Source organism: Nilaparvata lugens, chromosome 12 (genome assembly GCF_014356525.2).
Source record: "Nilaparvata lugens isolate BPH chromosome 12, ASM1435652v1, whole genome shotgun sequence".
In the NCBI taxonomy this organism is placed as follows: domain Eukaryota; kingdom Metazoa; phylum Arthropoda; class Insecta; order Hemiptera; family Delphacidae; genus Nilaparvata; species Nilaparvata lugens.
Window position 1 is genome coordinate 31,970,354 of NC_052515.1, and position 17,368 is coordinate 31,987,721.

The 17,368-nt window shown below is 29.5% G+C and overlaps 1 protein-coding gene across 1 annotated transcript in view; it reads left to right on the forward strand.

Moving 5' to 3' along the window:
- Positions 1–229: 229 nt before the first annotated feature.
- The window catches only part of LOC111052579 (vitellogenin receptor), a 66,081-nt gene continuing 48,942 nt past the window's right edge, over positions 230–17,368 (forward strand). Inside the window, exons 1-6 of the mRNA XM_039439358.1 lie at positions 230–379; positions 5,308–5,455; positions 7,485–7,615; positions 9,548–9,676; positions 13,477–13,631; positions 15,524–15,649. Coding sequence (XP_039295292.1) covers positions 7,540–7,615; positions 9,548–9,676; positions 13,477–13,631; positions 15,524–15,649 — 486 coding nt within the window. The 5' untranslated portion in view covers positions 230–379; positions 5,308–5,455; positions 7,485–7,539. The remainder of the gene's footprint in view (positions 380–5,307; positions 5,456–7,484; positions 7,616–9,547; positions 9,677–13,476; positions 13,632–15,523; positions 15,650–17,368) is intronic.

A 17,368-nucleotide genomic window follows, 5' to 3' on the forward strand; every position in this document is an offset into this window, starting at 1 on the left:
AATAAGCTGAATATATCGCAATCACTTTGAAAATTGAAAATACATCAATATTATTAAAAGTGTTTGTTGCCTCTGTACAAGATACCTACCGTTATCTTTATTTCATTGTGCACATGAATTTATTTCCAATTGGATTGAAAAATAAGATTCCACTATTTATTTGCTCCCATTATATTGATTCATATTTTAAATTTTCTCTAATGCTGCAGTGTTGTATAATGGTAAAATCAGTATCAGTACACCTATATTGAAATTCTGATAATTACGGAAAATTATCATTACATTCTTCAGCGTTCAGTGATAGTTATTTGCACGAATAAGTATTTTTTTATATTTGCCAGTTCTCCAATACCGTATTTGGTACCTGAGAGTTTATAAGGTGAGTGATCATATTTTACATTTGTGTCAAATTAGTTTCAGTTTGTTTCAATTCTCCATTGTAAGTGACAGTGGAATGAATCTATAAATAAAATGAGAGATAATTCAAGGTTTTTCAGAATAATTTGCATTAAATAAATCTATATATACAATGAGAGACAATTACAGGATATTTAGAATAATTTGCAAGACATTTTAATCTCATCATTTTATTAAGCTCTATGTTATGTAGCATAGATTTTTAATTATCACATTCACTGTGACTACAGTATTATGATCCATATACAATCAAATACTATAGTGAGATCCATGTTACAATGGCAGTGGATAAAGATAAGAGAAAAACGTTGCCGTTCCTCTGTCTTGTCAATGCCTTCTATAGACTGTAGCTGCTACAGCTTTATTCATATAATATTAACTGTGTTCATTCTCGTCTTATAAATGATCAATCATATTTTATTTAGCAAGAAATTATATTTTTTTAAATTTCATAAAGAATTTTCACAACTGAGATGAAATATTTTGGAAATTAATTATCAATTCTACATTGTTAAAAGACGATCTGGCAACAGAGCAAAGCGGGAAAGAGATAGCGCTATCCGCTTTGTTGAATGATAGACAAGGATACCAATACCATTGCCAATCAAACACTGTCATTATAACGTGGACTTCACCTATGATAGTCATAGCCTTTTGAAAGAATTTCGTGATCAGATATAAAATTTATGAACCTTTCTCTTGATGTAGTTATCTAGGCTACTATATTCCAGAAAATATTTGAATAAGGAAATATTAGGATATCAAAGCAGATCAAAGTTTATTATTGAAAGTGTGTAGTAAACAGCTTATTTGAACAAAAATATCGCTTACTTAACAACGTGCAATGTTTGCAATTACACTCATCAATAATAATATTTATTGTCATATTTATTTAACAGATCCAACAAGATTACGGATTTATTTCTTCAGCTTTGACGCTGGTTTGAAACATCACATTACCGTATCTATTATCCTCAAAATTATCAATTTTGAAACATTTCTCAAGCTGCGTTTACACCAAAGTTGTACTATATGCCAATTCTTTCCTTTATTATTATTATAGGTATAGGTCTACTTGTGTACGGTATTTAATCAGTTGATTTGTGAGGGAAATTGATAGCAAATATTCATTAAAGAGAGTAAATAAATCATCACATACATGAAAGTGAATAAATTCCTTACAAAATCAATTCATATGAAGGCCTAACTTTCTATCCTATTAATTATTGTCTGGGATGAAATAAAAATTTGAACCAGGTTCAATTCTATGGCTACACATTAACTTATATACAGTAAAGCTGCGTTTACACCAAAGTTGTCAACAAAATGTTTATTTTTCCATCCTTATAGACTCTATTGGTTGAATATAGCTTGTCAAACACATGATGTGCATATGTGTTTGACAAGTTATATTCAATCTAATAGAATCCATGAAGAAGGAAAATATACATTTTGTTGACAACTTTGGTGTAAACGCAGCTTTACTGTATATAAGTTAATGTGTAGCCGTAGAATTAAACTTTAGTTCAAATTTATATTTCATCCCAGACAATAGAACATAGTAGAGCTGGGTTTACACCAAAGTTATTAACAAATTTATACTTTTATACATTTATACATTGATACATTGGCTACAATGTCATTCTCAACTATAATAACTTAAAAATAACTTATAAATTGTTAATAACTTAATCCTGATGGATTCTATTAGATTGAATGGAACTTGACAAACACATATGTTCATCATGTGTATGATAAGTTATGTTCAATCTAAAAGAATCTAAAAGGATTAAGTTATTAACATTTTGTTATTAACTTTGGTGTAAACGCAGCTTTAGTTAGGAGGCCTTCATATGGATTAATTCAGTAAAGAATTTATTCACTTTCATGTATTTGATTTATATTACTCTATTTTATGAATTATTGCTATCAATTTTTCTCACAAATCAACTGAATAAATACACAAGTAGGCAACAATACATTAAAGGTATAGATATAAATCTGCTAGCTAATGAGATGATGATAATATCACAATCATGTAATTCCAGCGTAAGGAATTATATAATATAATAAAGGAAAGAATTGGCATATTATAGTACAAACGTACGGAATAGGAAATTCACGAATGACGCATCATCACGTCTGAACTACTGGGCTGATTAACTTGAAGCTTTGCACAAGATTCTTAATTTTCCAAGGATGGTTATATAGGTCTATTTTGAGTTCTTCAAGATTTCAGTACGCCACGTTTTTAATAAGTGCCTTGCGGAGCACGGGTTACCTGCCTGGTCACAAATTAAATAAATATGATTTTTCAACAACACTTCCATTCAGTGATTGACATTTATTTCTTTTTTGTTCTATTCATAATGGAGAATAGATAACACAACATATAACATATATGATTGTATATAAATTGAATACCCTATATAGAAAGAATAAATGAAATATAATCTCGGTAAAAATGACTTGAAAATGGCATGAATGTCGGAAACATGTTGTGATAAAATAATTTAAAAGGGTACTGATATTTATAATTTATTTATATTAAAAGTAGCCCTAAAGAAAAAAGACAAGAAATAATAAAATACAAAGAATACATTAATTTTATATTAAATAGATAGAGTTTATGCTGATGAATAGACCTAATCTTTATAGAGCTACTATAAAAGTATTGGAACACAATAAAATATTCATCAAGTACCCTTTTTATTATTCAATCATTAGAAGTGATTTGATAAAAATACAAATTATGCTTCATAATAATTTCAATGTGTTCCATTGAATAAATTGAAATCGAACAAAATACACGCATTAAAAGACCTATATAATTTCAGATAAATTAAGAGTAATCCCAAATAGTTGATCTATATAAATTCACACAACCTATACTTTTTATTCATTCATGACTCTACCTTCATTGTAATATCATTCATCCCATCATCATCACCTAGGCTTAAAATACTTCTAGAAAGTCGCCTTTGTAAAATGATAAATAAATAAGAAATAAATGAACCAAGACCAATTTCTAATAGATATAGGATAGCATTAGTGTATTGTTGATTTATTCTTTCAAAATGATAAAAGTAATTTAATAGATTAAAATATACATTTTATGGTGTTTCACAAAAATAATTCAAATCAAACAGAATACACTCAATATAGACCTGTATTGTTTGAAATAAATAAGAAGTAATTTTTAATAACGGTAACAATACTTTGTAGTCAAGTTATCCATAATAAAATGAAATATACATTTTATGGTGTTTCACAAAAATAATATTCAAATCAAACAAAATACACTCAATATGGACCTGTATTGTTTGAAATAAATTAGAAGTAATTTTAAATAAAAAAAAAAAAATAAAAGTAACAATATATCGTTGGCTTGTTATCCATTCAAAATAACCACTAGAAACGTTTATCGTCGTTCTGAAGCCAGTCAAAGTGAATGACGATCTATGATTGTAAACTATAATAAGGTCCACGTTATAATGACAGTATTTGATTAACTTTGGTGTTGCTATCCTTGTCTATCATTCGACAAAGCAGGTAGCACTATCCTTCTCTATCTCTTTGGTAGAGAGTTAGTGGGGAGGATATTTTTAATATTCCTTCCGAAGAATGGACATTGATATGTGCAAAGCTCCGCCAATTTATGTAGATGCATAACAATATAATTATTATCTATAGTTATTATATTACAAATTGCTTTTTCATATCATATACTTTCAATAATTATTTTCTTAGTCTATATTATGTAAATTCATCTATAATTTTGCTGTATTGTAAGCTATTGTATATAAGTGTATAAGCCAGTATATATTGTAATCTACATAAATAAAGTACTCAATCAATCAATCAATCTCCGCAATGGAGCCAAATCTGTTTTTGACATTGTAGAAATATATAATTAATTGAGGCGGAGGATCGGCAACGCTGTTTCCCTATCTTCATCCACTGCCATTATAACGTGGACCTCACTATAGAAAATCAATATTACAGTATTTTCAATTTCATTACGGTAACGAATACTATGCGTAGTGAGATTCATTCCAATTTGTCATAATTGTTTAAGTGGAAAACCTGGGAAATGTTAATGTTATCATCTATAATTAATACTGACAGTATAATATGAACCTCATTGGAGCGCAGTTGCAGATTATCAGTTTATCTTATCAAAACTGAGATAACGACAAATCTTCCTAATTTTGCTTCACCCTCTAGTGGATAGACCCACTTCTAAGAATGTTGTCTTCCTCTCCAATACTCTTATCATGCTTCAACACCACAATTCCGCCACCTTGATCAATCAAAATGAACCCATATTATATAATAATTCTCAAGCACAAACATACTCAGTTATTTACACTGATTAAATTGGTTCAATCTATTGATTTTTGAGTATTCTGTCTATTTATTTTGATACTATTATGTAAGCTAATTCCTAGGATTAACTTGTCTGATATCATCAATAGAATTGGAGTGAGATTCAAGTCAAAGTTTCAGAATTAGTTGAATCAGAAGAGTTGGTGTTATATCTGTAAGGAATGATGACAGATTCTAGTGGGTGTCATTGTATATGATTATATATTGTTTCCTCCACAAGGAAACTTGAAGCGGTTTGAAATGATTTTACAATATTCTGTGATAATTTCTTATTTCAAAAACCTCCATAACTAGAAATTATATAACGAAAAAATGTTTGTGAATTTGAAAAGTTTTCTCGCGGGCTTAGTTTTCAAGTCACGTGGTCTACATCAATCTGTCACCATCGTTCGAATGGGGATCATTAATGTTCCACTGTAGTAAATACTGACAGTTTTTAGTGAATCTGTAGCTAGTTCTGCTATTGGTAGAAAATTCTAGACTATTCTTTCCGAATTTCAGGCTGATCTTCGGCCACTTGGAGCTTCGATGTGCAACCGATAACTTCTTTCCTGAACAAAATTGTGATTTGTGGGCTGTGAAACATCAATTTTATTAGAATATTTTTTAGCAAATGTGGTGAAACCGCTTTTATTGTCTATTTTTAAAGGTGAGTTCATAGATTTGTACTTAGTATGATAGTTATTAACTCAGTCTCTCTATTTTTCAAAGTGTGTAGGTGAAGAGACTAGAAGTTGAACAAGTTTTATCAATCCTTAACAAGTAACACCATTGTAACCACGTTGTATTAAAACTGGAATTTAGTCGGAATTGTTAGATATTTTAAGCTAGAAAATGTTATACTCACTTCAAATTCTTAAATAATAATTGCAAATTATAATTTCATGAAGGAGCTACCCAGATTGAGTATAACATAGATTTTTGTTGAAACCTTAGCTTCAAAATTACCTTCTCAATAATATCATCCTATTTCATATTTTTCTGATGTCTAAAAACAAAAATATGATGAGTAATTATGAATGTATAATCAACAGAGCAACCGGACTATTTATTGATTAGAACAAATATTGTGGATGAGAATAAATTATTTTAATTCTTGAATCTTGTCATAGTACCCTTGTGATTGGTTGATTATTTTATGATATTGATTTTAGAATACACTGAGATATAATTATCTGAGAAAATAAAATTTCAATTATTAGAAAAAGTTGCTGTAGTTGGTATTTCTTTCAACGTCTCATATCATGATAAATGCTGTACATATCGTGATATGTCAGGCCTGTAGATTCAATATCAATATTGAATATTCTTGATCATTCCTATTCAAATAATTAAAGGACATAATATTAATTCTGCAGGTATCCATTATTGTAGCTTGAAATATTTTTATGAAATCCATTTGTGGAAGCTTCCATGTAATTTTTTTCTATACTTTTATGAGAGCTTTTTCACAAGATGTGAGATCGAGTTCATAGAGGTTTCAAAGTTTATTTCTCTTGAATTTCCTGTTCTTCCCATATTGAGAAAGTACGGTACCAACAAATTTATTGTATTTTTTATATTCTTCTATTCAAGCTATTGCTGTTAATTATTTTCTTGCGGATATTTGTAACTTCATAATACTATGAGATTCTCAGACATGAATAATCTAGAATCTTGATAACTAAAGATAACGATATCGAAGATAACTATAAGTTGGTAAACTTCATACTTTAAAGTTTAGTCTACTACTCTTAATGCAATAGGTTGAGATCTTATTTCCAATTTTACTGGTACCGTAGATAATATTTGAGTACGGTATAATACTAATCAATTTTCCGTACGGTACTGCAATATTTCAAATTTTATCGATAGATAATTTTTAAGTATAATACTAATCAATTATCCGACATTGAAACTTTCTGATACCTGATGGCTTATAAATATATAATCTCTATTTATAGATCAATCATCACCATCCAAACATTATTTTCAACTATATCTATTCTATTTTTATTTAATTAATCACGAAATTGAGATGAATCATTAGAGTTGATTGATTGATACAAAATCAATAGAGGGGCAAATGCTCTTGAGAACACAGATTTCAAATAAAACTCAATATTTTTATGAATTAATTGATGAGAGATTTACCCACAATATAATTTTTGGGTGAAGGATGAATTCTTAAATTTATAGTCAGTCACAGAAACTCAGAAATATTTCTATTCATTCTAATAGATATTAATGATTTAATAACTTTTAATTAATTAAATAGTTTCATTTATATTAGTGTAGTCATGATGTAGGCTTTCATTCTTGAAGTTTTAAATTTTATCGTGTGCCATGTTAAAGCTGTATACCGTAAGCTGTATATTGTGCTACTTCAATTCAAACATATATACTTTCTTCACTAGATTTAATTAACATTTTATATCAAGTTAAATTGTAAATATTTTTTATTTTCTTTCTAGTTCCAAGTGAAGTTTCATTAGAACTCTTTCCCCACAGACAGACTTGTCTATGTGGGGTAAATCAAAAAGAGTGGATATATTTTTATTTATGTCTGTACTGAATAAAACTTTATTTGATTTGATTTGATAATCCTAATATAGGTACTTGATAATTTAACAACTACACACTTGTTCCTTTCCATATTTCCACACCAATTAATAATAGATTTTCTGTTGAATTTTCAGATAGTTGTAAGTCAAATTTTATTGCAAGTGATAAAATCACTTCCTGTCTACCAACATGAGGGCCATTTGGTTTTTAGCCAATATTGTAATATTGGCTGCAATTGGGGCGTCCTCATTTGAAACTTTTGAAGGTGAGCTCTTTTACTTCCAATTCAAAAATATTTCAATCAATATCGAATCATAAAAAGTATCATATTATTTCCGTATTAATTTATTTTCATTTATTGTCAATCACAAATTATTATTGAGGTGGAAACCACGATATTGCGCGTCCATAGTGTGAAACAAATTATTATTCTTTAATTATTCATACAATAAAAGTACATAATCAAAATGATAGGGAGAGAAAAAATAAGGTAACCTTGTGCTACTCTTCTCCCAAATTTAGATTAGGTTACACATAGTCCAAAATAGGTTAAGTCTTGTAGTTGTTCACTTCACAAAATTTTCAGTCCTTTATTATTTTCACAAAGTAGATTTTTGAATTTAGATGCTTAAAAACCAAACATGTAAGAAATATTTCACATTATTATCACCAAAATAGGAAGTATTCACATATATAATAAATAATTTTGCAGGACCATAAACAAACTTAATATTCTAATATCAATAGTCGAACGTATTTTAAACAATAATATATTATGATTGAGAGAAGACAGCAGGCAGACATTTTTGCCTTTGACTGTCTTTGAACAGTTTCATTCTTAAAATTTCCTTCTGCTATTTAGTTCTTCGGTCAATATTTGCAGTGTAGTAGGAGTCCTTTTAGTTCTATTTATTCAGCTTTCATTGGATATTTGAAATAATTACATACAATAATTATGCTCCAGCAGATTCGATTAACTGCAATTCCTAATGAATCTTCCATTATGATTTAAAGTACTTAATACATTACTCCTACTTTATTAACCTTCCGGTAGTCGCGCCCCGTGTGCATAAGTCGTGTTGTATTTTGTACAACATCCAATAATCCAAGTGTTATGTACTCTGTTCACTGTCAAAACATATTAATTACCTAATTGTATAATCACTTTTTCCATCTTCTTCGATTATTTTACGCCTATGAAGATTTGGATGATTACCATTTCATATAGGTAATAAGGTACATCAAGCAAAGCCATCAATTCTGTGTTATTGTTTCGTTTACAGTCTCCGTATACAGTCTTTCTTTATCTTATGCATAGTGCGACTTATGCACTGTCGCGACTAAAAAAATGGCACCTACCAGACTTAACCATTGCTCGGTTGATACCAACGATATATATATACTAACTAGTTAGTATATATATAGATTGTTGGTTGATACTGCAACTCAGTGGAGTGATGGGGGAAAGTTTTGGAATGCATAGGTGACTCATTCACTGACACCACCCCATTCAATAGTTTATTTGTGCAGCAAAAAAAACTTACGCTGTTGTACTTTATACAACAGCGCGACTGTCGGAAGGTTAAGGTCCATCGTACATTATATTTTATTATAGTGAGGTCAACGTTATAATGACAGTGTTTGATTAGCAATATAGTATTGCTATCCTTGTCTATCATTCAACAAAGCAGATAGCGCTATCTTAGCGCTATCTCTCTCTCGCTTTGCTCTGTTGGCACATTGTCTTTTAACAATGTAAAATTAATCATTAATCAACAAAATATTCCATCTTGATATTATGAAATCATTGAGAAATACAATTTCTTGCTTGATAAAATATAATTGATTATTTTAAACGAGAATGAACAGTTAATATTACATCAATAAACCTGTATCAGCTACCTTCATAGAAGGCATTGACAAGACAAAGGATCAGCAACGTTGTTTTCCTATATTTCTCCACCATCATTGTAACGTGGACCTCCCTAAAGTGTTGAATTCAACTATTCTCATAATTTTTTCTGATCTTTGCAACATTTGTAATAGATCTAGATCCAGTAGGTAACCTGGAACTCAGCCCTACACACAGACGTATAGTCTTGTAGGGATATTCTTGTGATAGTAATACTATTGAATTTATTGTATAGTGCGTTTTGGAGAGAAGATTGATTTGAATTTGTTCTAATTTTGTTTGCAGGTTTGATTCCCAGCCACGATGGTTGTCCTTTAGACCACTTTATGTGTGATGATGGAGAATGCATTCTGTTAGCTCAGCATTGCGATGAAAAAGATGATTGTTCAGACAGAAGTGATGAAAAGAATTGTGGTAAGTCAATTCCTTCAATAATAATTGATAAATAAAAGCTTTTATTAGTTCCCAATACAATAGGTAGAACGAATATGAAAGATTAAACATCTCTGCTGAGATAATACTTATAACTTAATACTTAGTTTTGAAGAGTAAATTAAATTTTTTTCAAGTGGAAAGTGAAATCTAACCTCTTTTTTGAGATTTCTATTTGTACAAATTTGGGAGAAGACAGTTTTTGGCTATGCCTGTTGTCTTCTCCCAATCGTATTATATATTATAATTATGATTTGTGATTGTGAATAAAATAAATAAATAACGACAATACTGAATTGAAATGTACATTATTTTTCTTAGAATTAACTGAATTTCCAAATGCGAATTTCTATTTTCAAATAGATATTAATGCTATCAATAGCTCTATCTATATTAAAGCTGCTCTATCTATATTATTTTATAACGACAATACTGAATTCAAATGTACATTTTTCTTAGAATTAGTTGAATTTTCAAATGCAAAGTTAATATATTCAAATAGCTATCAATGCCATCAATAGCTCTATCTATATTGAAGCTGCTCTATCTATATTATTTTATAACGACAATACTGAATTCAAATGTACATTTTTCTTGGAATTAATTGAATTTTCAAATGCAAAGTTAATATATTCAAATAGCTATCAATGCCATCAATAGCTCTATCTATATTAAGGCTGTGCAAAGGCTAAAAATAAACTTTCTACTGGTGATAGTTTTCAAACTTTATTATTAGCCTAAAGTTGAAATATTTTCTATGATAATGTCTCACAATCTTTTTATGATAGTGTGGATGAAGCTTATGGGAGTGTTATTTATCGATTGTGATAAACCTATATATCTGTTATGAATTATTGAAATATACTTAGTCATGAAAATACTTATATTTATTCATGAGAATAATCTAGGAAATCAAATGCCTGAATTTTGTCTAATCCAGTTCTTCATTCTAAAGCTGAACCGGAGTTAATAACACGAGTTATTAACAAAACGTTATTAACTTAACTGAATCGTCAACCATTTTTCTTGATCTTGTTGATAACAAGGAATTTTCTGTTAAAAACAAGAGTTGTCAACTTTTGTAAAGAAAAATTTTTGTCGATTCAGGTAAGTTGACAACTTTTTATTAATAACTCATGTTATCAACTCCGGTGTAAACGCAACTTAACATGATGTTATTGACTTTTGTAATTAACATCAGTTGATAACAAAAATGTTAAAAACTTGTTCTAATAACTCCGGTGTAAACACAGCTTTAGTAAGGTTTCCTATTGTTTATGAAATTGAATCCTCTAATTTTTAAAATCACTATAATTTCTGAACTACATTTCTATTTTCGGAGAAAAAGTGTTATCCTGAAACTCACTGCTTACACTTGGAGTTCTCTTCAAAATTATTGGAATAACTTTTGAGTTATTTGTAGTACAAATTTATTTTCTACTACATTTTGCAGTACATTTGTACTACAATTTGTAGTAAAAATTAAAATGTTCAATACCCCACTTTCAATATTTTTCACCTCAATATTTGTTATATTATTTTTATCCTCAACAGTACTTATATCATAAGTATGTACGGCAAGATATAATCATGAACAAAATATAGCATAAGTTTATGCTATTATTTCTCTATGATTTCACCTTCTGATTTTTCAATTATTGGTCTATTGTTATAGCTGCTTTAAACGTTCTATTAAGCTACTGTGAATTATTAATTCAATTTCTGTTTCAATAATATTATTACTAAACAAAAATCCAAATTAAATGCTGTAAATTATTAGCCTGTTGCCAATATTTGCAGTACCGCAAAAGTCTTTAGGGTGATTTACAGCATTCAATTAGGATTTTCGTTTAATAATAATTATTAGCATTTGAATAATTGCAATATCTCAGTAATTTCAATTTCTGTGTTATTGTGAAAGTGATGTGGTAGATATTGGATAATAGCAACTTATATTTATTCGAAACCACTAATTAATTATAAGAATATTTGAAATACGATTATAAGTGTTGTAAGTCTATCTCGAATAATAATTATCATTGTTTCACAAGTCAGCAGTGGTTTTTACAATAATATCAAGTGGTTTTTATTAAATTTTTGGCGATGAATTTCAATTGAAAACATGGTTGGATGATAGACAAGGATAGCGACACCAATGTTGATCAAACATTGCCATTAAAACATGGACTTCTCTAATATTTTTTTAGTAGTTTTGAAAATATCAAGTCACGTTTGAATTCAATATTTTTTTAGATTTATTTCTTAGCAGAGTTCTATTAAACTGAAGGTAAATTCAGTTTAATTTGGGATAAATTTGAATTAAAATTCACGACTAATTTTCAGAGTTGAACTTTCATTAAATTATTGTAGGTGAATTGAATTCCTTTTGAGATTTTAATAATTAAAATTTATAACTAATTTGCGAGTTGCTTTCTATTAAATAATAGGTAAATTCAGTTTCATTTGGGATAAATTTAAATTTAAATTCATGAATTATTTGCACATAGTTGGATTTTTATTATTAAATAAATGTAGGTGAATTCAGTTTCATTTTGAACGAATTTTAATAAAAATTCATGAATAATTTTCAGAGTTGGACTTCCATTGAATTCTGAATGAATTCAATTTTATTTGGAATAAATTTCAATTAAAATTCATGACTAATTTCCATAGTTGGACTTCTATTAAATTGATGGTAAATCCAGTTTTATTTGGGATAAATTTCAATTAAAATTCATGACTCATTTGCAGAGCTGGACTTTCATTAAATTGTATTTGAACTCAATATTATTTGGGATGAAATTTTAATTAAATTCATGACTTAATTGCAGAGTTGCTTTTCTATTGAACAGTAGGTGAATTCAGTTTTATTTGGGATGAATTCCAATCAAAATTCTTAACTAATTTCCGAAGTTGAACTTCCATTAAATAGTAGGTTAATTAAGTTTTATTTGGTATAAATTTCATTAGAAATTTACGACTAATTTTTATTTGGGATAAATTTCAATTAAAATTCATGACTCATTTGCAGAGCTGGACTTTCATTAAATTGTATTTGAACTCAATATTATTTGGGATGAAATTTTAATTAAATTCATGACTTAATTGCAGAGTTGCTTTTCTATTGAACAGTAGGTGAATTCAGTTTTATTTGGGATGAATTCCAATCAAAATTCTTAACTAATTTCCGAAGTTGAACTTCCATTAAATAGTAGGTTAATTAAGTTTTATTTGGTATAAATTTCATTAGAAATTTACGACTAATTTTTATTTGGGATAAATTTCAATTAAAATTCATGACTAATTTGCACATAGTTTGGATTTTTATTATTAAATAAGAGTAGGTAAATTCAGTTTCATTTTGGACGAATTTTAATCAAAATTCATGAATAGTTTTCAGAGTTGAACTTCTATCAAATAGTAGGTGAATTCAATTTTATTTGGATTGAAATTAATGACCAATTTTTATAGTTGAACTTCCATTAAATTATGGATAAATCCAGTATTATTTGGGATAAATTTAAATCAAAATTCATGACTAATTGGAGTTGGACATTCATTAAATTTTTGTAGTTAAATTCAATAATTTGGGATAAATTAAAAAAACATAAACTTATTTGCATAGTTGAACTCTCATTAAATAGTAGGTTAATTCAGTTTTATTTGGAATAAATTTAAATTAAAATTCATTACAAATTTTCAGAGTTGGACTTCCATTAATTGGAGGTGAATCCAGTTCCATTTTATATAAATTTTAATTTAAATTCATGAACAATTTTCAGAGTTGGACTTCTGCAGGGGTCCGCAATTCTTCGAGTGTGGGAACGGAAATTGCATAGATGGCGACATGGTATGTAATGACGTCAGAGATTGTTTAGATGGATCTGATGAGGATGAACAATTATGTCACACCCAACACCAAGAACATCATATTAATGTAAGTAATAAAAACATTTAATTAAATAAATGACTTTGTTGTAGTTAAGACACTGTGTTACTTGTAAATATTTGAAAAAACACTTACTTTTGTTGGAGTATTGAGGAATGCATTTCACTCCTGAAGAGGAGCTTCATCAGCCTCAGAGGCTCAAGAGTGAAATGCATTCATTAATACTCCAAGAAAAGTGAGTGTTTTTCAAATATTTACACAGTGTCACAGTAACACAGTGTCTGAACTATAACAAAGTTATATTATATAGTATTTCGTCATGGAAAGCAACTTCAATAAATAAATGAATTGAATAAATATAGATAAATAAAGAAATCTGGAAGATCTAGAAATTGATTGAATAATCAATGATTATACAAGTTCAGAACCTTCAATATTTATACAGATGGAAACGTATGAGATGATATTGAATTTATTTCAAATTAACAGGTAACCCGTGCTCCGCAAGGGTCTAATTACAAACTTGACAAACTGAAAACTTGATGTAATAAAATCTTAGAGAATTCAAAATGGGCTTATGACCAACCTCGGTTAATTAAGAATCTATATGCAAAATATCAAGTTAATCAGTCCAGTAGTTTAAACGTGATGATGCGTCAAACATAATTTTCCTATCATGTACGTGTATAAAAGGCAAGCTCTTTTTCTTTATCTATATATATATAAAACCGAAATGGCACTCACTTACTGACTGACTCACTCACTCACTCACTCAATCACTCACTCGCAGAACTAAAAATCTACCGGACCAAAAACGTTCAAATTTGGTAGGTATGTTCAGTTGGCCCTTTAGAGGCGCACTAAGAACGGATTTGGAAAAATTTCCAAAGATACGCCCAAAATCTGCGTTTCTCCAGCATTTTTTGGCGTTTTCTCAGCGTTATCGAGAACAAATGAACAGAATAAAATGTTAAAACTCAGTACAGAAGCTCAGCTAGGGTGTAAAAATGTTGTGTTAGAAGGAATTTGCAATAACGTCAAAGATACGCCCAAAATTAGCGTTTTTTATTTGTTTTTGCTTTTTCTCAGATTTATCGAGAACAAATTAACAGAAATTGTTCGAATTTAGTACAAAAGCTCAGCTAGGGTGTAATAATGTTGTGTTAGAAGGAGTTTGAAATAACGCCAAAGATACGCCCATAATTAGCGTTTTTTGCGTTTTCTCAGTTCTTTCATCAAGTACCTAATAGACAGAATATGTTCAAATTTTGTACATAGGTTTAGATAAGGTCTAAAAATTTTGTGATGAGGTGACTTTAATATTTCATCAAAGATACGCCCAAAATCAGCGTTTTTCCAACGTTTTTCTCTGCTTTTCTGCGTTTTCTCAGTACCTACTTTGATTTTCTGATGGAATGAAGCATGCTCAAATGAAAAAAGCAGGCGAGCGAAGCGAGCACGCTGATCTCAGTTTTGGACTATCCAGTCGGGGGTCCAGGGGGTGGAGCCCCCTGGCTAGGCGGATATGGTGAGCGAAGCGAGCCTGACGGCTAGTTATAGTATAGTATTGCATCTCATTCTAGCAGTTTACTGGAGATTAAAAAAATATCGTGCAGCAACCGAAACTTATTTCATTTTTATAATGTGCTTTGTAGTAGTGTCAATTTCAATATTAATAATTTTGACTTTGTTGTAGTTTATACACTGAGTTACATTTTTGTAAATATTTGAGAATCACTTACCTACTTATTATGATGCAATGAGGAATGCCTCTTCCACTCATGAGGAGGAGCTTCATCAGCCTCAGAAAAAAGTAAGTGTTTTTCAAATATTTACAAATGTAACACAGAGTGTGAACTACAGCAAATTCATTATATGGTGTTTTGTCATGGAAAGCAACATCAATAAATAATTTTGTCAAATTTGATTCATGTTTTCAGTATCCTGAATGCGACAACGCAACCCAATTCACGTGTGATGATAAGATGTGTATTCCGTGGGCTTGGGTCTGCGATGGTGAGCCCAATTGCCTGGATGATAGCGATGAGAAAACTTCCCTATGTCAGGTCAGTAATAAATTATTAATCAAATCAAGCCATTTTTTATTCTCACAAAAGACACAATACAATAACTCAAATGATTTACTATCAATACTCAGTGAATCAAAGATATAAACTTTTATACAGTTAGTTCCTGTCAAAATGAAAATAAAGATACAGAGATATCTTTTTATCTAATCTTATTCATCTCAGTGGAATAAAGATATGAACTTCTATTCTTACTCTTAGTTTCTGCAAAAATTAGAATAGGTAGTTTATCTATAGGTATAGATAATAGGTATTTTTAGAGCTATCGATAGAGAGGGATTAGGGAGGCTGTATAGCCTACCTTTACAGATACGGCTGATAAATAGATAGAGAATAGGTAGGTAGTTTATCAATTTCTGTTATAAAATGAAAGAATAAAAAAATATCATGGAAATAATATTCAGGATTATGATTTTAAAATTATTGTATTTTCAAATGGTCAAGTGAAATCTAGCCTACTAATTTCTTCATTTAGAAGAAACCATACTTATTCGCCAGTAAGATCTAATTTATTTAATGTCCGTTGAGGTATACTTTCTACAGATGGAATTAAATAGAGAATGCATTTATTCAAATGCTAATTAATATGTAATTATTATTTAACGAAAATCCTAAATAAATGCTGTAAATCACCCCGAAGACTTCTGCTACTGCAGACATTGACAACAGGGTTAACAGCTAGATGGAAATTCGATGAGAACTACTATCCAAAAGTTATTTGCCAGCCCGGGAATCGAACCCGGTACCTCCCAATTGCTAGTCAGGACTGCTTACCCTTACACCAAACTGACAATCTCTGGATTGCAGCGCTCATTTTATACGAAGCCATAGCGGCCAACCAGGATACAGATGGAATTAAATAGAGAATGCATTTATTCAAATGCTAATTAATATATAATTATTATTTAACGATGTTTGGTGTAAGGGTAAGCATTCCTGACTGGCAATTGGGAGGTACCGGGTTCGATTCCCGGGCTGGCAAATAATTTTTGGATAGTAGTTCTCATCGAATTTCCATCTAGCTGTTAACCTTGTTGTCAATGTCTGCAGTAGCAGAAGTCTTCGGGGTGATTTGCAGCATTTATTTAGGATTTCCGTTAAATAATAATTGTATACTTTCTGATGTGATTGGATAACATTGTAAGGGAACTTTATACTAGCCCTTTCAATATCTGAGGCAGCATCTTCGACTCATGTGTTATTTATATGTAGATTTGAAGATACACACAATTAATGATATATTGTATAATTTATTCTTAATGATGATATTATATATTCGATACTCCCCCACACAAATTTCTTATGTTGTAAGTGAATTTAGTGAAAATTTATGTAGAAATTTTATTACTTTCACGTTTCACTCCAGGACAATTCGTTTTATTGGACTATTTATCATTGCGATTAGATAATGATAATAGTCTGTTTTTTTGTAATAATCTATTGCTAATTTCCAATTTTTCATAGAAAAATCAATGAGTTTCAAAACTATCAGACTGATTATGAAAAGAAATAATATTGGATAAGAGAAAGACAAATTTCTTTTGGAAACAGAATTATTTCTTTCGGTACTAAGTAGAAGAAATTTTGTTATCAATTCGGATCTTAATCTTTCTAAATTCAAAATAAATTGTTTTGTGTGTTTGTGTTTTGTTTCAATGTGGGAATTAGTGAAGAGTTGGAAAGTCGCAAATAACATTT